The sequence below is a fragment of the Coenobita brevimanus genome, chromosome 51, assembly GCF_032717465.1.
Source record: "Coenobita brevimanus isolate Jiangsu-jjx chromosome 51, ASM3271746v2, whole genome shotgun sequence".
In the NCBI taxonomy this organism is placed as follows: Eukaryota; Metazoa; Arthropoda; class Malacostraca; order Decapoda; family Coenobitidae; genus Coenobita; species Coenobita brevimanus.
Genome location: NC_137004.1, coordinates 37779686 through 37804054, shown reverse-complemented (window position 1 = coordinate 37804054; position 24369 = coordinate 37779686). Strand labels below are relative to the sequence as shown.

General features: G+C 41.5%; 1 protein-coding gene across 1 annotated transcript; it reads right to left on the bottom strand.

Moving 5' to 3' along the window:
• Window positions 1-1060: 1060 nt before the first annotated feature.
• LOC145400222 (uncharacterized) lies at window positions 1061-21776 on the bottom strand. The gene is made up of 7 exons (XM_080272737.1): window positions 21743-21776; window positions 12797-12928; window positions 10212-10436; window positions 8427-8497; window positions 5294-5424; window positions 4500-4686; window positions 1061-1183 (listed from the first exon to the last, which is right to left on the bottom strand). Exons 1-7 carry the CDS (start codon window positions 21774-21776, stop codon window positions 1094-1096), a joined length of 870 nt encoding a protein of 289 aa, XP_080128863.1. The 3' UTR covers window positions 1061-1093.
• Between the last annotated feature and the right edge of the window lie 2593 nt (window positions 21777-24369).

The following is a 24369-nucleotide window of genomic DNA, read 5'->3' as shown; positions in this document are numbered from 1 at the left end:
TATATATATATATATATATATATATATATGTGTGTGTGTGTGTGTGTGTGTGTGTGTGTGTGTGTGTGTGTGTGTGTGTGAGAGAGAGAGAGAGAGAGAGATGTTTCAGTGGGTACGGTATAGTTGTTAAGTGCATACTTGCCTTAAATCTAATCTTACACCAGCTTAGCTATATTTGTAACATGAAGGCCAGGAACAGTGCATTCTGTGGTCACACAAAATTTAGGCTACCTTTATAAGCCGTTATATTTTAGCATACTCAATGTATTTCTGATCTACTTTGCGTACAATACGCATATTTGGAGAGTTTCAGAAGTCGGTCCATTGAAAACTGACCTACTCTAACGTTCCATTGAGAAAAGTTAAAATTATTGTGTTAATATTAGTTGTTTATGAAGTTTCTCGTACAATGATAATTTCAGGAAAGGCTAAAATTTCATAGTACAAATACAGCGAAGTTCAGCCTGGTGACGTAAACAGTTTCACCTTTGCAAGCTTCAAAGCATATATGCAAATAAATATATACTTAATGATCGGTTATATTCACCAGACTGTGGAGAAAGTGATTTAACAAAGCACAAACAGCAACGACTGCAGTAAAATGTCGGCGGAAAAAAAAAAAAGCATTCCACAAAGCAACAAAGTAACCAATCATAAAACACAGTAGAAAAACAACAGCAAACAATATACTGTAATTCCTCTGTTTTTGGCGAAACGGAGGGCGTTCAACTGAAAGGCCCTTAATTTGGTTGAAAATACGGCAGACAGCCCTAAAATCATTCAATCAATATACCCCATAAAATCCCTTATGTTTAGAGAAAAAAAAGTGTTCTGCTGAAGACAACTTAAATGAGAAAGAGAGAGAGAGAGAGAGAGAGAGAGAGAAAATGGAGAAATGAATTCCCCTAGCTAGGCAACTAAGGCCATATAGCCCCGCTGGGTTACAGGAGGGCGCTACCCCTCCCGGCAACGGTAGCCCGGGCGAGGCTCGAACTTACGACCTCCCGATCACAAGCACAGCGCGCTACCACCGTGCTACCGCGCCCCCATGAGATAGAGAGAGAGAGAGAGAGAGAGAGAGAGAGAGTTAAACTTACGTGTTCTCCTTCTCTTCCAAGTACTGGGTTTCAAACCACCTCGTTAGCATCATTTTACATGCACCTCCCAGTATTGTGGGCTTAAACTGGAAAGAAAGAACATCTGTATTATTACTCTCTCTCTCTCACACACACACACACAAATGTGTATGTATATATATATATATATATATATATATATATATATATATATATATACACACACACGACAGTTTTTCTGTATGCCTGTCTAGCATCTCAGAAACTACACGCTCAAATTTGACCAAATTTTGCAAATCTCCCTCATTTCTGGTTTATGGGTGATACTGCCAAGTCAGATCTGAATTAAAATTTTCTAAAGTGGTGATCTGGCCCTTAATAATTATCGTTTTTGGTAATACTGCTGAAAATGCAGCAGGGCATTTCGGTTATTTTTTACGTGTTTCCACAGTAGCATGTGCTTTGCGGCCGCGAAACACTTGCTACTGCATCAATGGGTTCGGGCAATCAAAGTGCTGATCAGAAACGGCTCTTAGTAGGGCAAGTGCTGAGAGTCCCGATAAAGCCGCAGGGCACTTGTAAAACACTATTCCTGTACAATATAACTATAAAATGAATGAGTGAGCAATATGAGCACAAACAATATTGCAGAATGGGGATGAAGTTATGGTATACCCCGTTTCTGACTTGGTTTCAGTCTCTGACCGAGGTAAAAAAAAAACGTTTTTAATATATATGTATAAAAAAGTTCCTACATTCTTCGACCTGCAAAATATTCCACAGAAATATCCCTAAATATTAATCAATATACAACTTAGTGTTCTTAATCTCTTAATATTCTTGAGGTTTCTTTCTCTCGGATCCTATCGTGGAAAAATAATATTACCTCTGTTGCAAAACCAGCCTCCAAGAGATTAGATGACCTTGGCTGATTTTGTACTTTTTTTTTTTTTTTTTAACCCCTGCACAGTTGTGGACTTTGTACAGGGGTCGAATTTGTTCAGCATGGAGTTCAACTCGCATGTTGGGGGGGGGGGACTCTTCTAAACAGATTGGAGTGAAAGGCATTTCGTCTCATCTGCTTTCTCTCTCTACTACTGCTGCTGCTGCTGCGTCATTGGTTTCGAGCAAAGTAAAGAGCAGTTCAGAAATGGCTCTCATTAGGGCAAGTGCTTTTCTATCACTGCCTTTAACTCATACAGTAATTTTGTTAGTTATTGCCTTTCTTATACCAAACAGCCTTGAATGGACCAACAAGTGTATTTCTGTTTGCTGTCCTTTGACCTCTCTCTCTCTTCGCCACAGTGTTGCACCTTCATCTCTTTACTATCGGTATTTCAATGGCCACTGCTCTTCTGAGCGGCATCCCACTTCTATTACGGCAGTTGCATAACACCTGTCTGACAGTACACTGTCACCCCTTTTTGATCCAGTTATCTAATGCAAGAGTTTACCAGTACTCTGAAGTCATTCATGTATCCAACATTTCATCTCTGGAACTCTTCCTCAGTCTGTTTCCCTCTGCCTGTGACCTCCGTCATTTGAAAACAGTGCGTCTGGATATCTTGAAATGAATGAGTTCTAATTTGTTTTGTTTGTTCTGTTTTTCTTGTAAAGAACAAATCTGCGGATTATTAACCCTTGGTCCTTTCATATTTGCATAAAATCGAGGTAAAGTTATTGAAGAATAGTGACAAAAAGTATGACTGACATTTGTAAGAGTATGTCTGCATAGTGATGAACAGGGTTGTTTCTCGCCTTGTAAGGGGATGTTTGGATCAAAATTTGCATTAATAATATGTGAGAAAGCCTGCTAGATATTTTTCTTATATATATATATATATATATATATATATATATATATATATATATATATATATATATATATATATATATGATTACTGAGAAAGCTATTTTTTTTTTCGGCATGGAAGGATACCTTCTGCATGTTGCAGACTTGTTCAAGATCATAATGAAGTACGTGTGACGGATGACTGTTATTTGAACTGGTGTTTCACTGTCAATGTTGGAACAAGACTAGGAAGTGCAATGTCCCCTTGATTTTTCAATACATATATGTGAAATAAGCCTAAGGAAAATTCAAGAATGATGCAAGCAGAAGTGATGCTGTTAAGGGGTGGTGGAATACTGTAGATCCGTTGAATTCAAGTGATTGTGCTGTATAATGGCAATGAATGGAATTATTGCTGACTGGTCCGGAGTTTTGTGAACGTCTGTGAGCGATGAGTTATGAAACATTATCTACATCAAAATATAATAATAGTTGTTGAGAGACACGGTGACTTTTTAAAAAAAAGGAACGGAGAATGATTTTGACTGATGGAAAAATATATGTAGCTGCTGGATGTCCCGAACTGTTATAATGATACTGTAATATTTATCCCCTGCACACCGGGCACGGGGCTTGACAGCGTAACCCACAGCCGAGAAAAATCAGGAGTAATATCCCCCCCTTTCAATAGTTATTGATATAGAGTTATAAAGGAGTACAAAGGAATGACGGTAATATATATATATATATATATATATATATATATATATATATATATATATATATATATATATATATATATACTGTATATACTAGCCATATAAACTATTCGTACGCAAATAGCTCCCCATTTCGCTAGGGGTGCCACTCGGTCTAGCTCTATTTGTGTGTGGGATATGCAGTAATGAATGAACTTGACTAGAACAACTTTTCCTTACTGCAAATTAGTTTATGGCGTTATCTGCCTACAATACTATGCCTCCATAATACACCTAAAGTACATTTTTACTAACATTACTTATCTACCCTTAAACACAAGTACAAAACTTAAAAAGAAACACTCAAGTTGAATGAGGCTGACTGACTACTGTGCATGGTGACAGTGACACAGTAAGGCAAAAGGACAACCTTCCATTATGATGGGGAGTCCTGCAACTGGGCATAAGAGGAATATAGAATTAAGACATTTGACTGGTAGAATTTCTCTGATCTGATGTTATCGTGAACAAAATACCAAAGTACATAGTGTTAAAAGGTTAACTGTGTGTGTGTGTGTGTGTGTGTGTGTGTGTGTGTAATTCACCGGGTCAGTCAGGATCACTTGATGGTCGTGATGGTCAGCTTTTACCCTCCCGGAAGGGAGCTGAGAGCTCATATAGTCCGATCTAAGGGCAAGGCTGTGACCTTCACACACGCACACACCCGTCCCCTTGCTCAAGGGGGACAGTAACCACCCACTTCGTCAGTGAAACTTTTCGCAACCTGAGCGAGGCGCGAACTCCCGTCCACCAGTTGGCAAGTGGGAACGTTACCACTGCACCAGTGTGTGTGTGTGTGTGTGTGTGTGTGTGTGTGTGTGTGTGTGTGTGTGTGTGTGTGCGCACCAACCTCAAAAGCAAACTTATGCTCACCTGAAACTGGTATCGGTAATCAATGGTGTAGTTCCCGGGCACAACCACCTCCTTCTCTTCTGACAGACCGCTGAAGTTTGTGTTGAATTCCTTGTAGACATTCCCTGCAGTGCTGACCACCCTCACCTCCCATCCTGCCAACCAGGCCTCTTGTGGGGCCTTCACTGGCACACGGACCTCATTGCCACTGCACAAACACCAAGAGGCATGTACAGCGACAGTTAAATGCCGAGGCCCGCCCACATCCACACCATGAATCTCTAAAACAAATGAGGATCAAGACTCCAAGACCCTCCTTTTGACTCCCCCTTCACCCAAACACCTCATAGCCCCCTCCTCTAGAAATCCTGATGCTTTAAATTTATTCGGTAGAGTTTCTTATCAAGGCTGGGAGCGGGACACATCATTTGACTGCCAGTTTACCTCTAACTATACTCTTGTTACCTTTACTTGGGCCAAATATTTGTCTGTTTGGAGCTTAATTTTCATGTAGCTCACAGGCAGAATAAAACTATAGCTGTATATCGTTTACACAGGACTTCATGGCTAGCATCATATTCTAGTGTAAATAACTGTTAAAACTCAGCATTCAAGATGGAGAGATGTCAGTTTTAGGCCAAGTAAGAGTAAAAAGGGTATAGAACATTAAATAATACTCCCCACCAGCCAACTTGTCCGTAAAGCCGTACCCCTCTCAGTCACCATCCGAGACATATGGAAGGTCATTGTGTAATTCAAGTGTGTTGAATCTGAGTAACTAGTAACAGCTCCCAGGTTTCCACGACTTCACCTACCTGAAGCGAGGTTTGCCCATTTTTTCTAGTCTGACTTCATCAGGCAGCTGGATCTGAGCTGGAGCAATGCTGGCTTTGTCTCTGTGATGAACCTCCAGACATCCACCACGACACCCCACAACCGTACAGTTCTGGGGGTCAGGTCAAGTCAGGTTGTAAATGGATAAGTTTGACTGTGTTACTATCCATTTCATGGACCGTGTATCATGGTTTTTCTCAAATATCTTTCAAACTAATCAATTGATCGGTATGATACTTTGACACAGTGTACATGACACCTCCCGCTAATTTTTGGTAATATACGGCATTGCCAAGTGGTGTTAGTGAAGGCGTTTACTCTTGACGTTTAAAGGCAAAGTCGCGTGAGTCGCCAGACTAATTAACACAATCGAACGTCCGCTACCCCCCATCCCCTTCCTCTCCCTCCCTACCTCCCTCCCTCTCCCCCCTCTCCCTTCCCCCTCCTCATTTCCCCCCTCCCCCTCCTCACTTCCCCCCTCAACCCTCATTCCTGCTGGCCTTCCCGTGCCCCCCCCCCCCTCTGTCCACTCTATCATGTTATAATGATTAGTATCGGGTATCATAAATACAGTATGTTGTTGTTTGTAGAGTCTGTGTTCATTTAATCATTGTTATTGTATGTCCTGAAGTTATATAAACGGGAGTTGACTAAAGAGCGTATGACCGTCACCTTATTCACCCAATATAATGTGCCTACTATCACGATCTCTTAATTCCTTTACCCCCCATATCGACGTGTTTACTACGAGCAGGTAAGATAAGGTATCCCAAATTAAATCACACAGTTTAACTTACAAACCACCCTCGTTGGAAAAACTTAACCAATAGCCTATTATGGTCGTTAGATCAGACCACGCTATATCCTTTTCATTAAGAACTTTCCAGTTATCTGCTACTACTGAATAATATAATGGTAAACGGTATTTTATTGCATATTGTATGTTACATACAGGTATTGGGGGGAATGCTGAGAGAAAGAGAGTGAAACAGTGAGACAGAGGGAGGGAGGGAGAGAGGGAGGGAGAGGAAAGAGATGGGGGGTAGCGGACGTTCGTTTGTGTAGATTAGCCCTGCAGGGCTCACGCGACTTTGCCTTTAAACGTCAAGAGTAAACGCCTTCACTAACACCACTTGGCAATGCCGTATATTACCAAAAATTAGCGGGAGGTGTCATGTGCACTGTGTCAAAGTATCATACCGATCAATTGATTAGTTTGAAAGATATTTGAGAAAAACGATGATACACGGTCCATGAAATGGATAGTAGGATACGTTGGGTGAGGTTATGTATGGCTAGGTTTGGCTGGGTTGGGTTATGTTTGGTTGGGTTACGTTATGTTTGGCTAGGTCTGGGTGGGATAGGTAAGATATGGATGGGTAATGTTATGTTTGGTTTGGTTTGGCTGGACCAGGTTAGGTGCTGAAGTTTGGTTTGGAGGCTAACTTTAACACGCTAACATACCCTAACCTGACCGAACCCACCAGAATAACCAAACGTAACCTAATCTTCGTGGAAAAAACAGGGAGCAAAAACTGACAACAGCCAGGAAATATGAGGTGATTTCCCCCATCAGTACGAAAGAAAATAAGCCAGAGACAGAAAATACACAAAAAATCCAAGAAAGGCATTAAAGAAGTGAATGATACAGAAGAGTTCAGACATCAGTGAGGAGATAGAACATACAGATAAGAATGGGAAAGGTAATAAAGTGAAGTGACAGAAGAGAGACGAAGGTAGAAAAAGAGGTAGCAAGGAAGTGAAAAGAAGCCATATAAAGACTTAAGAATGACTGAACAGACAGGAAAAAAAAAAAAAAAAAAAAAAACGGAAAAAAGGTACCGTAGAAGTGATGAGGTAAACAAAAAAATGCGGGAAGAAGTAATGAACAAAATAAAAAATAAGCAAACATAAACATTAAAGAGGTAATATGAAAATCGAAAGACAAGACATGGAAAGCAAGTTAGAAAGTAAGAAGGTTTAGCATCCATAATGATCAACAACACGAGGGTCGAGTCCCAATTTTCCCCCAAAATTAGTCACACACCTGTCCACTTTACAACTCAGGTCCCTATTTCAGTTCTAGGCCCGAATCGGCGTGGGTAAAAAGGAGATATTAAAAAAAAAAAAAAAAAAAAAAAAAAAAAAAAAAGGTCATTACGAGAATGGAATCCAGGGCTTCTCGACTGCGGCCAGGTGTTTTTCCAATTACCACCAGAAAGTATGTAAAGAAAGGAAGGATACACAAATGAAGTGGGAGACTAAGAGGAAAGACAAATATACAACAGAAGTGTATACAAAGAATCAGAGGAAGACAAGTATACAATATATAAGGAATAAGAGGAAGACAAATATACAGTAGAGAAGTATAGAAACTAAAAGGGAGACGAGTATACAAGAGAAAGGCATAGAGAGAATAAGAGGGAGACAAATACACAACAGCAAAGTATATGAGTATCCAGCGAGGATGGCAAAATTGATGACAAACAAAGACGTAGAGAAATATAAATAAACGCGGAGAAAGACAGACGAGTAAAGATACAGAAAGGAAGGGAACGGCCTGTGAAGAAATGTGGAGAAAGACAAACTAGAAAAACATAAATACGGGACAAATACGGGAAGATAATAGCCATAATAAGGCTCAGGATCAAGGCCTACCTACATCATGGGGTGGGATCCTTAAGCATATTTATGACTGATATGTTTTTACAGGAAGAACATAACAAGAGAAGTTAGAACAGGAGGCAGAGGAAGTTTAGACAGCCACCTTGTATTGTGAACTGGGATAAGGGGAAACAAAATTTATTCAAGAGTCTGACGTGCCCTAGAATCAAAAGATAGTTTCTTCATTTGCTAGTTTGACGTCCTTATGCATCAGTGGCTCCCAGGATAATAAGCATTCTATCGATCTATCTACCTATTTGTTGTCAGACGCCTTAATCCTGTAAGGGATGGCCACAAATAAATAGCCTCCACGTCGCTCTGTCCTCTGCCATTTGACCGTCATCCCTTCAAATCACACCCCCATCCCTCATATATCTCTTTCCATCCCACCACCCCACCCTAAGTCTCCCCCTCCTCTTCTCCCCCTCCACCTCACTCAATTTGCCTTACCTTAAAAATCTTGTAGTAATCTCTTTCCACGCTCTTCTTTAAATCGCAGTCTTTGATTGATACGTCCCACCCTGCAAACAAGGCAATTAGACAGTTAGGTGGGCAGGGTAAAGTAGATTGGTCCACCCTGAAAACAAGACAGACAGTTATGCAAGCATACTACGGTAGACTGGATAAAATGACAGCTGCGGACATCAACAGCGCCTCGTTTCACACCGATATACAACGAGGCAGCGAGCAATGAGTTCCAAAACCGCGTGATGCCATCTTCGAAGTTCGACATATTGCTCAGAATACAGTGCACGAGTTTCAAAGTTACTGGGCTAAGGAGTGTAGCGATTTCATTACCCGCAGCTGTACATGTAGGTTGGGTCAGATCAAGTTAGGTTGGGAGTCTGGTTGGTTTGGGTGGGAACCGGTAATCTGGCAGGCAGGATAAGTTGGACTGGAGAGTTAATTTAGGTTATGGGACGTACCCACACGTAAGGTAGATCAGGCTAAGTCAAGTCGAGGAGTTGGGTAATTGAATGAGTGGCAAAGCTAGATGACTGTTGTATCTCATTCTTGCTTTCCTATAGCTTTGTTCGGATCTGGAGATATTTTTCGAACAGGCGAGTTCAGATATTGCCTTCAATGAGCTTTTCATTGGTATAACTTTGCTCTAAAACTCACCAAAAACGTCTGATAACAGTAAGAGTAATATATAGATGACTTAATTGGGTTGATGCTGCTAATATTAAGCCAAAGAGAGAAAATAGGCGGGGTTCTTCGTTATCATGAACAAAGTAATGGATGATTATAGGTGATCCTCCAGTATGCCAGGGAGGTGTTCCAAAATATTAACTTTTTCACTGCATTTAGTTTGTCAATTTGTGGGAAACGGCAAATCAGGGTGATTAGTAAAAGTACAAATTTTCAGTTGCAATATCCTATAATTTGTTGAGGAATTCAGTGTTAAAAGAAGAAAATTAACCAGGCCACATACCAAGGACTTGCTATACAGGTTGTCTCAGGATATGTGTGAGAAACATTAGGATATTCTTGGGCTAATTTTGGGTAGTAAATGATGTATCAACATGGACCCAATTCTCAAAATGGTCTCCCTCCTAATTCACCCAAAAATGGCTCTTCCTAAGTAACTCCTTTTTGCATATAAATTCTCAATAATCTTGTGTATGTTACTGATGTAAAGTGTATTCCTACAAAAAACGATATACATTAGGGAATAAGGTGTAAAATGGAAAAATCGTCAGTGTATGAGGGATGGAGGGCAGAATATGGGGGATGCAGAGTATGTGGAATGGAGGGCAGTATATGAGGGATGGAGGGCAGTATTTGAGGGATGGAGGGCAGTATTTGAGGGATGGAGGGCAGAATATGAGGAATGGAGGACAGTATATAAGGGATGGAGGTCAGTATATAAGGGATTGGAGGGCAGTATATAAGGGATGGAGGGCAGTATATGAGGGATGGAGGGCAGAATATGAGGGATGGAGGGCAGAATATGAGGGGGCAGTATATGAGGGATGGTGGGCAGAATATGAGGGGGCAGTATATGAGGGATGGAGGGCAGTATATGTGGAATGGAGGGCAGTACCGGTATATAAGGGATGGAGGGCAGTATCTGAGGGATGGAGGGCAGTATATGAGGAATGGAAGCAGTATATGAGGGATGGAGGCAGTATATGAGCAATAACTAATACAACTGGATTTTTGTACCAACTGAAACGGAAACAGACTAACATTATTTACGTCACAGTGGAGAAAGACTGAACAGTGGCTTACAATCGGGACAGGTGGCAGTCACGGGACAAGCGGAGGGATCCCTGTGTTCTATCCAAAAGCTGAAAGTGAAAGGGTTCTGGCCTTCCTCCTTCTTCACCTTCAGCTCGCAGGGGGGTTGGGCGGTGGTGGTGAGGGCAGCAGAGGAGGGTTGTGGCATAACAGAAGAGGTAGTTGTCGTGGTGGTGGTGGTGGAGGGAGATGTGGCGTTCCTGGTGGAGATCAGTGCTGTGGAAAGCGAAAGGGGAAGCAGGAGGTTAGTATAAGTCACTCAATAGCATGGATCATACTCTACGTGGCTTTGTTGATTGCGTAGCGCGTCTTCCTTAGCAATTTACTTCGCACATTACACCTAAATATCCTCTTGTGCATAATGTTGTTGGTGCAAACAGTGTCGACATTAAAACGATATACAATACAGTGAAGAGAATGTTGAGGTGTAATATGAAAAATTAATCGCTGAGGAGGAGGCGCATCGAAACCTACTTTGCCACCAAGAGTACAGGCCCAATACTCACACATTTTTGGGTGCTGCCTGGCATAACATAACCAGTGATCAAGTGGTAAGAGAAGTTATAAGTTGTCTGGAAGGAAGACAGCTCGGTTCCAATAACAGTACACAATATTAGTGAATTTATATTATGTCCACTTCACTTCCAGTATGTCAGTACTCCACCATTACACTTGTCTTGTGCCGTGTCCTTGGCTCAACCAACCCCATATACCCATCTCTCCGGCCCCATTTCCTTGTCATCTGTAATCCATATTGGTGGGATGCGTTCATTTCCTACGACTGAACCATGCCATACTTACACAGCCTGTAGGCAGGATGAAGGCGAACAGTTACCTACTATTAAGCTGTAATTGTCACGTTTTGTGCCTGAAGTGGAGCAGCCAGGGTGAGGATGAGGGAGGAATGCTCTTCAATGTGACTTTACACTAACGTATATCTACATAATTACCGTATACTGTCTAAATGGGGGTCATGCTCTAACGCAAGGCTATTCAAATATTTTAGGAGTAGGGTCGGATTATGAAACTCAAATCGATAGCAGGGTCATATATTAACTCCGTTTTCTCCTCTATCTAAACACTTATACATAGAAGAAAAACGAAAATTACTAGTTTTTTTTTTCTTATGACATCCGTTACAAGTAATTTATGTTTATGACACCCTTACTAGTCAGAATTCTCTCTTATGACACCAGTACTACTTGGAATTTTTTTCTTACAACACATGAACTTTTTGTTATTTTTCCTCATGACATCACCTACTGGTTGGTATTTCTTTATTATGGCGCATCCAAATATAAACTCTGTTTCTGTATGTCAAAGGGTGGTGGTGGTGGTGGTGGTGGAGGAGGAGGAGGAGGAGGAGGAGGAGGAGGAGGAGGCATACACTGCTCTCATATACCTGGCGTCTTGTTACAGTTAAAATATCTCTAACTCTCATGGTCGGGACAACTCTAATAAGTACAGGAATTCGAAGGTGTTAATACTTGTACCATTAAATCTCTTATGGCGAGGACACCTGTACTATTCCCTTCACCTAAGTCATCTCATACGATTTTACAGCGGATGTTAATACTGTCACCATTAACCCTTCATGCCAGGGACAACTCTAGTACTACATCAATGTTTTCGCCAGATGATTTTATTAAGCCGACATTGAATATAGGAGCTTGAGGGAATTAATATTGTCAATAGCCGTCTCATGGTCCAGACAACTCTATTATTCTTTCCCAGGTACTGCCAGATGACTCCATTTAACTGAGGGTAGGTCATAGAAGCGTGAGTGTACATCCTGTCAGTGTACCCACCCATGATGAGGACAATCCAGTATTCAATTCCACCTAACGTCAGACGATTATGTTCAGCTGTGAGTCAAAGGAGCCAGAGAGTTAACTCCATGAATCTTCTTGCGAGATCTAAAATTTAATCTTAATATCTACCTCCAGACGATTTTATTCAGCTTAGGATACTTTTATTACAGAACAGGTCAATGAAGGCAGTATCTAACATCGCCAGTGGGAAAAAAATCTCTCCAAACCTGAATAAAACCGTCTGAAAGTAGCAAGAAAAATACAATACGTTGCCTGAGTAAAGGGTTAACCCACTGAGCCTGGGTATATCTTTTTTTTCATTATATTCCTGACACCTCCTGACGATTTTATTCCGCTTAGGGTAGAATTTTTGGACTGGAGGGGGTTAGGCATAGATTCAATAAACCCCAGCAGTACGAGAGGCCTTTCCTGTGCTGAAGATAATCGTCTGGCAGAAGCAACGATATACTGAAACGAAAAAAGTCACTCGAATTCAATGGGGTAAAAGAAAGGGGGAGAAAAGTACCATAGCTATACTCTTTTTACAACAACTTGGCCTAAAATTGCCAACTCCCCATCTTTAATACTGAGATGAAACAATAAATTAGCACTACATCGCTAGTCTTAAAAAAAAAAAAAAGTGCTGCGGACAGAATTTAGAACCGTGGTATTATCTTATTCTGCCGCTGAAATACGTGGAATGAGCTGCAATAGGACAAAAATCTGGGCCAGGAGGTATATGGACTATAAACACTCTTACTCTACCTGAAGGCGACAGTTGGTTGGTGTGACTGAGGATGTGGGAGGAGGTGGGGAGGGCCATGGAGAACGGGGCAGAGTTGAGCAGCAAAACTACATGGCAGCAGAGGATTATGGGGTTCATTTTCCTAACTGACCCTGTGGAAGAGTGAATCAGGTTAGTTTAAGCTGGATTCAAAAGTACCAGAGTCGTAGGGAGATATGGAACAATGAGTTAGGCTAGAGAACATTTGGATTTGACAGTAGCAGTATCATATGAAAAGAACTGTGAGGCCTATAATAATAATAATAATAATTAATAAAAATAACAATAATAAAAGACATCAAAACATTATCAACTACTACAGTAAGAGGGGTCTTTCTCGGACTGCATAAAATCGTCTGGCGGTAAGAATAATAATACATCATCAATCGTCCCGAAGACGATGACAGAGGTGTGAATAATTCCCTTCATGGTGTTGCTCTCCCAGAGGCGTCTGGAGGTAGCCACAATTTTAGACGAAAGGGTAGCTATTCTGAGCCTGTCTAAAGGGGGGTTTGTTTAATCCTCTAACTCTATCCTTGCTACTTCCAGACGATTTTATTCAGCTCAGGGGAGGCTAACACCGTGTGAATAGGCATAAACCTTTACTTGCTTCACTACTTGTCCCACAGTTAATAAAAATATTTGAAGGAAAAAGGGACTAAGGTTGATCTCGTCAGTTAAGGAGGCTCCCTAACATCATTCCTAAGAGATTTATTTTCTTTACTACCCCTTACTGTCCTCTTCTGTTACATAAATCCTTCCAATAATGTCATACGCTGCATAAATAACATACACAAGGATATTAACCAGCCATATCGAAAAGTACATCGCGAAGGAAGAGGTGTTAGGGAGCTTCCTATACCCAAGAGAATAGTGGCCTGAGTGGAGAATGCATCACCAGACAGAAGGAGGTAAATCCCTTCGCTGTTGTCCTTCTTGAGCGGAAGAAAAATTGTCCGGAGAAAGCCAGAGTATAAACCGAAAGGAATTTGTGGGTGTGAAGGAGTACTCAAAGCGCTGACTGTGTGAGCGTGACATTATCTAGCGTAATGCGACACGCGACAGGAAAACGTAATATGATAGCCGTGAAAAAAAATAATGATGTCCATGAAATCTGGTCCAGTTATCTGTCTCTGTCTCCCTCCCCCCCTCTCTCTCTCACACACACACACACACACACACACACACACACACACACACTTCACAGAGAGAGAGAGAGAGAGAGAGAGAGAGAGAGAGAGAGAGAGAGAGAGAGAGAGAGAGAGAGAGAGAGAGAGAGAGCAGGAAGAATGCATTGATAACTACATGAAAAATAGATAAACGTAAAACAGGTGCAAGTTATTCCCGATAAGTCAAACCGACATAAAATATAAGTAAAAAAGTAATTCTATCAGTAACACAGGAAATTAAATAAGTGCCAGAGAGAGAGAGAGAGAGAGAGAGAGAGAGAGAGAGAATGAGGGCAAAGAGGATAGAAGAGGAGATGGGAGAGACAAGAGGAAAGAGAAGAGGACAGGGGAAAACAGGAGAGAGGAAAGGAGAGGAGACAAGACATAAGGAGTGAGGAGGCACAACAGGCAAGAGGAGAGGCAGCACAAGAAGAGATAGGAGAGGATTAGAAGAGACAAAAGAGACAAGAAGAAAGAGAGACAACAGGCAAGAGAAGAGGAGAGAGGAGATAGAAGAGGAGACAGAAGTGGCATGAGAAATAAAAGAGACAGAAGAGAGGAAGCGCCGTTCGTACCATTTCACTCATTCCTCTACTTGCTTCACCTACCAGAACAGCACACGATATTCTATAGCCCAAAAGAGATCCCATATTCTCACATAATAATGCATATTCTAGAGGTTATGAGAAAACTCACATTTTTCCATGCAATAATGCACTTAAATTAACAGAACGCAATAACAATAAAGACAAGAACTAATTCTTAAGGTAAGAAAGAAAATCAGACCTGTCAACCTTTCTAGAATGTTGCAAAAATCTCCAGGTATAAAACATTAACCTGTTCCTGAGGCATAACACAATTTCAAGACTGTTACATCTCCATATATAAGCACTAGCCTAATCCTACGGCATAACACTAATTTCTAGAATGTTCCTCACACGTCCAGATACAAAGTACTAACTTAATCCCACCAACATAACAGTATATTAGATGGGAAGGAGAGATATGAAGGATGTAGAGAGATGGAAAAGAGGTATAAGCATAGAAGACACAAGAGCTGAAGACTAGTTAGAGGGAGCATTAATAGAGTGGATGAGGAGTTTGGAAGAACTCTGACTCTAAAATGTAGGGAATGTAAGAAGCTGTTTTGGGAGGAGGTCAAGAAAGTAAGACAGGTTGATGCGGTAAGGGATGTGGTAGTGGGGTGAAAGATAAATTTGGCAAAACGTTGGCGGATAAGGAAGAGAAACTGAGCAGATGGAGTGAACATTTTAAGGAATTGTTGAATATGGAGGCCCAAGGTATGTGTGGTTGGGGAAAGGCTAGGAGAAGAAGAGGGTGAGAACGGAGAACAGAGATCGGTAGGATGGATGCATTTGTGAGCAATGTAGGAAGTCGAAATAGGGAAATCCTCCCCCCTCCACCATGAATTGATGGGGAGTGCGGGAAAATGCTCAAATATGGTGGAGAGTTCGCGGTAGAAAGGATATGGAAGATGCGCAGGCTGGCCTAGGAGGAAGGAACGGTCCCGCAGGATTGGAAGTTACCGGTATTTACAACAGTTCCCCAATAGAAACGAAAACAGGAAAGAAGTGTGTGGCAATTATATAGGGGTATTTGTCTTTTCAGTGTAACGGGAAATTCTGTATATAGAGAGATACTTATCGACAGAGGAATTACAGAAGAACAGTGGGATTTTAGGAAAGAAGAGGTTGCACAGATCAGATATTCATTCTAAGATAATGACGGGAAAAACATCTAGAAAAGGGAAACATGGTGTATGCTGCCTCCATGGATCCGAAGAAAGTATATGACATAGACAAGGAATATGGAAGTTGAAGAAAATATATGGAATAAGTGAGAAAATAGTTGGAAAATATGTAAAATAAGTGGGAAAATATATGGAATAATTGAGAAAGAGTAGTGCTTGAAAACCGCTTCTGCTATTTGCTGTATAGTAAATGAAGATGAATGTGAACGGCATGGTTTGGACGATGGGTTTGGAAGTGTATGTAAGAAACGAAATCTACTTTTGAATGTATCTAAAGCTGCATTTTCCATTGTCCATCTGACTCAGTGGGACTCAATATTTTCAGCTTATTCCGTTGGTTTATTATTTTTGTGCGGAATATGCCCCTGCTCCACTGCAAAACCTACAAGCTAGGAAAACTTGTCTTATGAACATAGCCTATTAGGTTTAGCTTTCAAGAGAGGCTATACAAGCAATGCCCATTTTAAAAAATAATTATGTATCAATATATTCTGATCTAGATAACTGATAAATGAATTGAAAATAACGTGTGATTTTTCATTACTAAAAGTCATGATGTTTCATTACAGTAATACATCGTTTTCCTTATGAATGTGGGATGGAAGTTGCTATGATATTTTGAACTGTGTGGAATGTGATTCTCAAGATTGTAATAGCTTTTCTAATGTTATTTTGGTAATACCAATATGAAGTGCATTTTTGTGCATAATGAGTGAGCAAGCTTTTGTACTTGTTTTCCATTTTGCAGTTATGTTTCGATACGGTCTTGTGAATCACAGAATACAAAACTGAAGTGATCGACCAAGCATCTAGAGAAACAGTCACTGCTCTCGCTTAATTAAATGAAGTTGTTAGTCCCTAAAAGGCATAACGGTCGGGTCAGTTCAGACCGTCCAGTACCGGGCCGCTCACTGTGATTTTCTGCCTATACACCTTAAGTAAACTTCGTTTGCTTACACGAAATCAATAAAGTGCCAGCTTCCATAAATTGCATGCAGAGAAGCAAGAAGTTGGAAAACTTTCCTTTTGAAACGAACTGGCTGTTGCTAGTATGCTTCCGAGTACTAACCCTTCCTTCCGTCTTTCCTTCTAGGGCGATCTCTCTTTATGAGGTTCCGTTTTGAGCTTTGCAGTTTTGGTTAAAATACATAGTTATCCCAAAAGACAGCGGTCATATAGCGACAAGCTGAAACTGTGACCACTGAAAAGATGCAGGCGAATTCTTGCTTGATGGATTAGATTGCTCTTCTGCAAAACTCTATATATTCACCAGTTTTACACTAAATATAAAATCTACCAATCTGTTTTGCTGTCACTTGGCACTCGCACATTCTGTACTGACATCCAAGTGAAGCATTTCAGCAATGATATAGAATAATGAGAGGAAGTATTTGGGGGGTCAGCAATGTTGTAGAGAAGCGCTCATTCGCTCACAGTTGATATTTTTTCGGGGGGGGGGGGGGAGGCCAAGGATGAGATGGAGGGATGGAGTGGAAAAGTGTACATGAGAGATGGGGATGTGCGCTGGGGGCAGGGCAGTGAAATGGCGGAGGACCGGACGACATGGAGGCACTTTGTTTGTGGCCACTCCTTACGGGATTAAGGCGTATGGCAAGAGATAGAGACAAATGACGCATCAAACTTTCATTTATATATTTTGCGTCATTGCTATTCCAGTTTATCTTATCGACGCATAAATAATTATTTGATGCAACCTTGTCATTCTCCGGAATAAAAGGAAAGTCTGATTCATATGACACTCTAAACTTCTCATTGGTTAAAACTTCAAACCAACGAAACCAACGCATTTTTGCCGGAATTACCAATATAAACAATCACCTTAGGCTGCTTGAGTCCTGTTCGTTGCCGTTTGTATAATATGCTATAATTCTGAGTTCATTGAGATCGTTGCTTGTGGTGACGGTGGAAAATGCGGTTTAAGAATAAAGTTGTGGTCTTTGAGATAAATGAAGTCACAAAGATTACAGTGAGGCTGGATGGGTAGGAAATGAAGAGTGTGACTGCATTCAGGTATTTAGGTAGTTTGTAAGGATGGAACTTTAGAGGAAGTTTACAGAAGGGTACAGCAGGGAAGAAAGCTTGTTGGTTCACTGAAAGCAGTGATAAAGAATAGGGAAGTGTGTATAGAAGTGAAAAAGTCGCCGCATGACAGTACTGTGATCCCCACTCAAACGTATGGAAGTGTAGCTTAGACCTGCTGGATGGAAACAAGTCAAGAGTGTGAACAGGGGAAATGAGTTATCTGAGAGAAGCATGTGGAGTTACATGGAGCGACAGACTGCCAAATGAATAAGTGAAGGAGTATTTTGGTGTTGACACGGATGCGACTAAAAGCTTTAATAGAAATACTTTAAGATGGATTGGCCATATGTAAAGGCTGGAAAATGAGAGACTGACTAGAACAGTGCATGTGGGTGAAGTGGAGGGGGAGAGGGGGAAGAGGAGACCGAGGATGGGGTGGAGGGATGGAGTGGAGAGATAAACTGCACTCATATAAGAGATGCCTAAGGTGAAGGTGTGGGCAGCAAAATGGCAGAGGACAGACTGACATAGAAGCTACTTGTTTGGGGCCACCCTTTAACGGATTAAAGCTTCTGGCTACAAGCAGACAGAATAAATAGCTTAAAAAAGGAAACAGCAAACCGTGCAGCTCTCCCTCGGTGTCTGTCGCTCTGAACCTTGTGATTGTCGTCGATCATTCATGTTATTATGAAGTGATCACCGAAATAATGCAGCGGGAGTAGGGGTACAAAGTTATATTTTTGGCTGTATGTGTTCCTGATACGACAGGATGACAGATGATTCATGAGAGTGGATGTTGGAAGGAGAAAACGATGCGGGACAATGTGGAAAGATGAAGGAGGGGGGGGGGGGTGCATTTAGAGAGAGAATGACGTGTCTGGAGTGAAGGCGGAAAGAATGTTCCTGGTTAGGACTGCAAAAAGAGATGGTGTGATGTTAAAATATGTTGCACTGTACTCACCTCCCAATACACGCTAGAAACACCAGCTTTTCTATGGACAAAAATGGTTATCCTTCACGTTTCCTCCTGCACGGGTCTGCCAGGCATACGATCAACATCCGGTCCACATGGGAGAGTTGCCGACGAGCTAAAGAGAAGCGGTTCATATCATTTGAGTCATGGCCAATAAGACTTATTGACCTTAATTTGAGTTATGCACTAATAATACAGGGGACAACACATACTGTACAACACAGCCATTATAACGGGATGTGGAAGACGTGCGGATTGGCCTGGGAAGAAGGTAGAGTCCCGGAGGATTGGAAGTCTGGCATAATTATTCCCCTGTACAAGAAAAGGGGAAAAAGAAGTGTGTGGTAATCATAGGGGCATTTGTCTTCTTAGTGTAATAGGAAAAGTACAGTATATGGTAGGATACTTATTGACAGAGTTAGGGAAATAACAGAGGCATTAGTTGGAGAAGAACAGAGAGGTTTCAGGAAGGGAAGAGGTTGTGTAGATCAGATATTCATTTTTAGATCTTTGGTGGAAAAGTTACTAGAGAAGGGAAAGAAGTTGTATGCGGCCTTCATGGATTTGGAGAAAGCACATGACAGGGTGGATAGACAAGTAATGGGGTTAATGAGGTTAGTGGAGAGGTTAATGGGGTTAGTGGTGGAGTTAATGGGGTTAGTGCAGTGGTTGATGGGGTTAGTGGAGGGGTTAATGGGGTTAGTGGAGGTGTTAATGGGGTTAGTGGAGGGGTTAATGGGGTTAATGGAAGGGTTAATGAAGCAAGGGATCGAGGTAAAGAGTGTTTGTGAAAGAAGGCTCACATTTCTGTTCAGCTCTGACGACGCTGTTCAAATTGGAGAGACTGGACAGAGTTCATTTAGTAGTCCTTCACACGGGGTCTCCTCAAAGCTGAATAAAATCGTCTACAGACAGCAAAAACAAAGCACTATCAAAGTTCTTTGTCTCAATCTCAGCTGAATACAAACGTTTCGTGTTTCCTGTTACTGAATACCGTTCTCCTAAAACCATGAGGGAATACACACTTATTTGTTGTACCCTCACACGATTCAGTTCTGATTATGGGGATACTTATATTGAGCTGGGGATGTCAACTAACGCGTAACCTAGTCTAATAACAGAGAGAGAGAGAGAGAGAGAGAGAGAGAGAGAGAGAGAGAGAGAGAGAGAGAGAGAGAGAGAGAGAGAGACGCTTGGTGGTCACTGGCAGTTCTTGGGTAGCACACTTATTAGGTTAGGTTAAATCTGGTAAGTTCTGTTAGGTTAGGCATCGTGCTCAACGCTCCCCAAAATCTCACGCATGTGCACTGACGCCATAGGAGCTCTGTTTACGAAAGTCAAGGTCAGTATCGAGCAAGATTAAATCTGTTATCTGCATGTAAAAAGCAATAAGCGGGCTCAGTACCAAGAGTGATGATGTCATACTCCCCAGTCCCCCTCATCTCTCTCTCTCTCTCTCTCTCTCTCCATGTAAAAAACTTCCATACAGTATACTTAAAAACTTCCTTTCATCAAACTTTGGCTCTGAATAACTGTGAATATAACGACTGGTGCTAATCTGGCAATTTTGACACTGTCCTCTCTAACCCTTGCTCTCCCCTCCCCCTCCCACCCCAGGCAATCCACTCGTTCGCCACCCTTGACTCTCCCCCATTCCTCCCCTTCACCGCGACCTTCCCCTCCCCCCTTCTCCATTACGCCCTTCGCTGCTCCCCCCACCCCTCTCCCAGGCCTCTCCCCCTCTCAACTCTCCTCATCCTGGCCTTTTCTTTGTCCTTTGTTCTCCAAGGCCTCGAATCCCAAGGCACGAGCCCCTCTTCCCTCTTCCTCTCCTCGGCTGTCGTCCTTGGGGCAGATTTATTGAGAGAGAGAGAGAGAGAGAGAGAGAGAGAGAGAGAGAGAGGTAACAGACTGATAGGCGAATACAGGTTGAAGCGATAGGAGAAATGAGTGTTGTGTGATGCAGAATAAATTGGAGGAAGGCATGGCAGAAACAGAAGAGGTGAAATCAGCCTTTTCTTGTAACTTATTTGATATTGCAGGAAGGAAAAAAAGGCATAAGAATATTCTGTACCTTTTTCTAGTGGTCTGGTGGTCTTTAACGAGTGAAATTTGCGTTACCGTACCGGAATATTTACACCTGAACAATTCGTCTACTGAAAGTCCCCTTGATCCCCGGGTAAGAAGGGGAAGTCCCGTGTTATGACGGCAGGACTTCCCGGTATGAAGGGAAGATCAGGCTGGAACTGCCGGGGAAACAGGAAAGTCAAGGTACACGAAGGTGGGAATTCCTGAGTAAGGGGTGGGGGGGAGGTCAGGTTACTTCGGGTATGTAAGGTCTGGTTGGCTAAAGTAGCACATTAATTTGTTTTGTGTATATCGTAAAAGTGGATGTGTCGGTAGGTTGTACAGTGTAGCAGAAACATCGAGGCAGACCGCACATTATAGTGAAAGCATCCAGGTGGATCGCATACTACTGTATAGTGAATGCATCCATCTCCCCAAAATAAAAACGATCTGAAATAGGAAAAAATGTAAATGAAACTTCCCGGGTGGGTTCGTCTTGTTACTCCGGAGGTCGTCCACTACATACAATTTTCAAACCATGATTTTTAGGGGGGTCAGCTCCCCCTCATCAAATTAATAATTCTCAGCAATAGTGAAAAGAGAGCAGATATGGCTGTGATATCTCAGTATTTGTACAATGAACTCTCATTCGTAACGCGATATTTGGGAAGCGTGACCTCCCCGATGATTCTTGGGGTTTCAGCCTCCCCCCAAAAAATATAAACGATCAGAAATAGGGTAAAAATTTGAATGAGACTTCCCAGGTGAGTTCGTCTGCATGGTTACTCCGAAGTTCTTCCACTAAATACAGTTTTCCAGCCATGATTTTTAGGGTGTTAGTCCCCCTCACCAAATGTAAAAGTCTCAGAAATAGTGAAAGGAGGGCAGATATGGCTCTTGATACCTTCGTGCATGTTGCACAGTGAACTCTCGACCATAATGCGATATTTGGGGAGCGCGACTCCCCTCACAGTGATTCTTGGGGAACCTAGCCTCCCTCCCAAAAATAAAAACGATCAGAAAGAGGGGGAAGTGAGTACATGGGTTTAAATGAAATCGGCATACACACCGCAGGACTGGGTATGCAGTTTCCATGTTATCTCCGAATACACAGGATTCTGCACATCTACTTTATTCTATACTTGCTTTCTTAAGGCGATTTAATTTATCTTTGAGGGATACACCAGGTAGTGAAGGAGTTAATACAGACCACATTTAATCCTTTCAGTTGGAAACTTTTCTTCTCAGCTGAACTAGTCGTTTGAAGGTACTAAAAAAAAAAAAAAAAAGCCTTTTTCTGTGGTTGATGCACTTGATTTTTTTCTTTAAGCTAATACCAGGCGACTTGTTCAGCTGCGAGAAGTCGTTGCATTCGGTCTACAAAAACTATCCCGAGCAACCTAAGGATTTCATCTATTCAAATCCCATTTTTCTTCAGTCGAGAGAAATCCCGGCAATCATGAGGTGTTTCAGTCTCAGGCTTTCTGATTGCGCTATTCCTAATTATTTACCTTCACAAAACCTTCTTTGGATTATATTTCATTTATCAGTAGGCAATTTCGCTTCGTCCGTAAGAAACATGATGTACCAAAATGTTCAGTCAGGTAATAGCCTTTTGCCCAAGAATAAAGGGTAAAGAACTTGGCAATATTTTTCTGCTTATGACGGAGGTCTGTGTTCAGTACATTTAATTTCATCGTGGCCAGAGTTAATGCAACACATATTGTTTACTTCACACCTGCAAACACCACTAAGGCCATATTCATGTGTGGTTGGAGGCATCGTAGCACCTCTGTACCTATTTATTATGCATACTACAGTATTTAATATTCTCATACCATTACTAAGATAAACTGCGTCTGTCCATCTATCTACCTATCTATCTATGTATGAGAAGTCGAGGTTCAATAAACATAATAAATCGGTAAGAAAAAGGTGTTACGAAGCCTCCCACGTCAGCTAAAATACAGTCCTTACAGCACAATAATATCACGTGACTTACACCGTGCTTTTCATTGGTGACTGCTGGATTTCCCCGAAACGTGCATAGCCAACTCTTGTCCTATAGTACGTAACATCTTCCATCCAGTAACCTATTTTTCATTTTGTTACTGCTTCCGCTATATAATTCTGGTAAACCTGGACAGGCCTTCACGCGTGGGGAGATAAATGAAGGCTATGTTTAAATTATTTCTTACCAAGCCACTCCAAAGCTTCATAACATCGTGTGAATAATGGGATAAAAATGTTTTAGCTTAAAGGGTCAATAACTGATGAATTATAACATATTAACAAATGGAACTTACCTGAGACAAAAAGCACTTGTTTGACAAGAACTGTTTGGCTAATAAACAGAGTGGCAGAGAAAGCGAAAGAGGCTCAACACTACACCCATGATAACACTTGGCGTCTGACTGGGATGCTGGGGGAATGAAGGGCCCAGGCGGGTCAGTGTTGCCAACTCCTCGACAGTGCTACATCCTGCCAAGCCCTTCATTATCGTACTGGTCAGGAAAAGCTGGTTTTTGCAGTTCCCGGTATTTTTATATAAGGAAATGAAAGTCTTGGCATAGCATTTGATATGGCTTTTCTGTTGGAAAACATAACGGAGTGCCACCAACTGGTCAAGTCCCAAGTATTTGATTTTGCCCTTTGACCTTGACCATCAACAGATTATATTCAAAATCAGATCACCTCATTCTAACCCTTATATAAACTCTGCGTCAAAACAGATCTACGCTGAGTCGACTTTACCCAGAGACTTAGACCTCTGACTTTTTCCTGTGACCTGGACCTTTGACCGGTTGTTCTAATACTCGAATCCCCGTGTCCTTGTTTTAACATGAACTCTTCCGTAAAACTTAGTCTGCATCCGATAAAAACTAAGTTGACCTTGCCATACGACCATGACCTTTGATTTGTTTTAAAAAACAAGGTCAACCGTGACCTTTGACCTATTGTTAAAAAATTATAAGCCAACATCTTGAGTGATCCCTCAATTTTGTCTGCCCCTTAACAATTCCAGTTTGGTTCGTCACATAAAAACTTGGAATTTATCTTGCCTTGATTCCTTTGACCTTTACCTGTGGCCTTGATCTTTGACTGATTGATAAAATTGAATTCTTTTAATTGTCTTCAACCCATCCAGAAAGTTTGGTCTAAAAATCAAATAAAAACTAAGTTGACCTTGCCATGTGATTTTGACCTTTGACCTATTGTTCCAAAAACAAGACGTTTGTCTCAAGCTGGACCCTCAAACTTTCCACCAAATTTGGCTAATATCGGGTCAGAACAGTTTGTTACTTTTGTTATACATGGGTTAAACTCTGACTTGACCCTGTGACCCTGACCTCTCACTAATAGTTCTCAAAACTAATCACTTTATTCTTGATTATCCTCAATGCTTCCTCATAATTTGGTTTGAACTGGATAAAAACTTTGGTTGATTTTTCTGTCAATGTTTGGCCCAGCTTTGTGACCTTGCCCATTGGCTGACTGTCAACATATCCACCAAGTTTGGTTAAGATAGGA

Excerpts from the sequence above, each read along its gene's own strand:
- LOC145400222 (XM_080272737.1), bottom strand. The coding sequence starts at position 21,776 with ATGGTCGAGAGTTCACTGTGCAACATGCACGAAG. Across the intron at positions 10,437-12,796 it reads CAACCAACTGTCGCCTTCAG|CACTGATCTCCACCAGGAAC; the intron begins GTAGAGTAAGAG and ends CGCTTTCCACAG. Across the intron at positions 5,425-8,426 it reads ATTACTACAAGATTTTTAAG|AACTGTACGGTTGTGGGGTG; the intron begins GTAAGGCAAATT and ends CCTGACCCCCAG.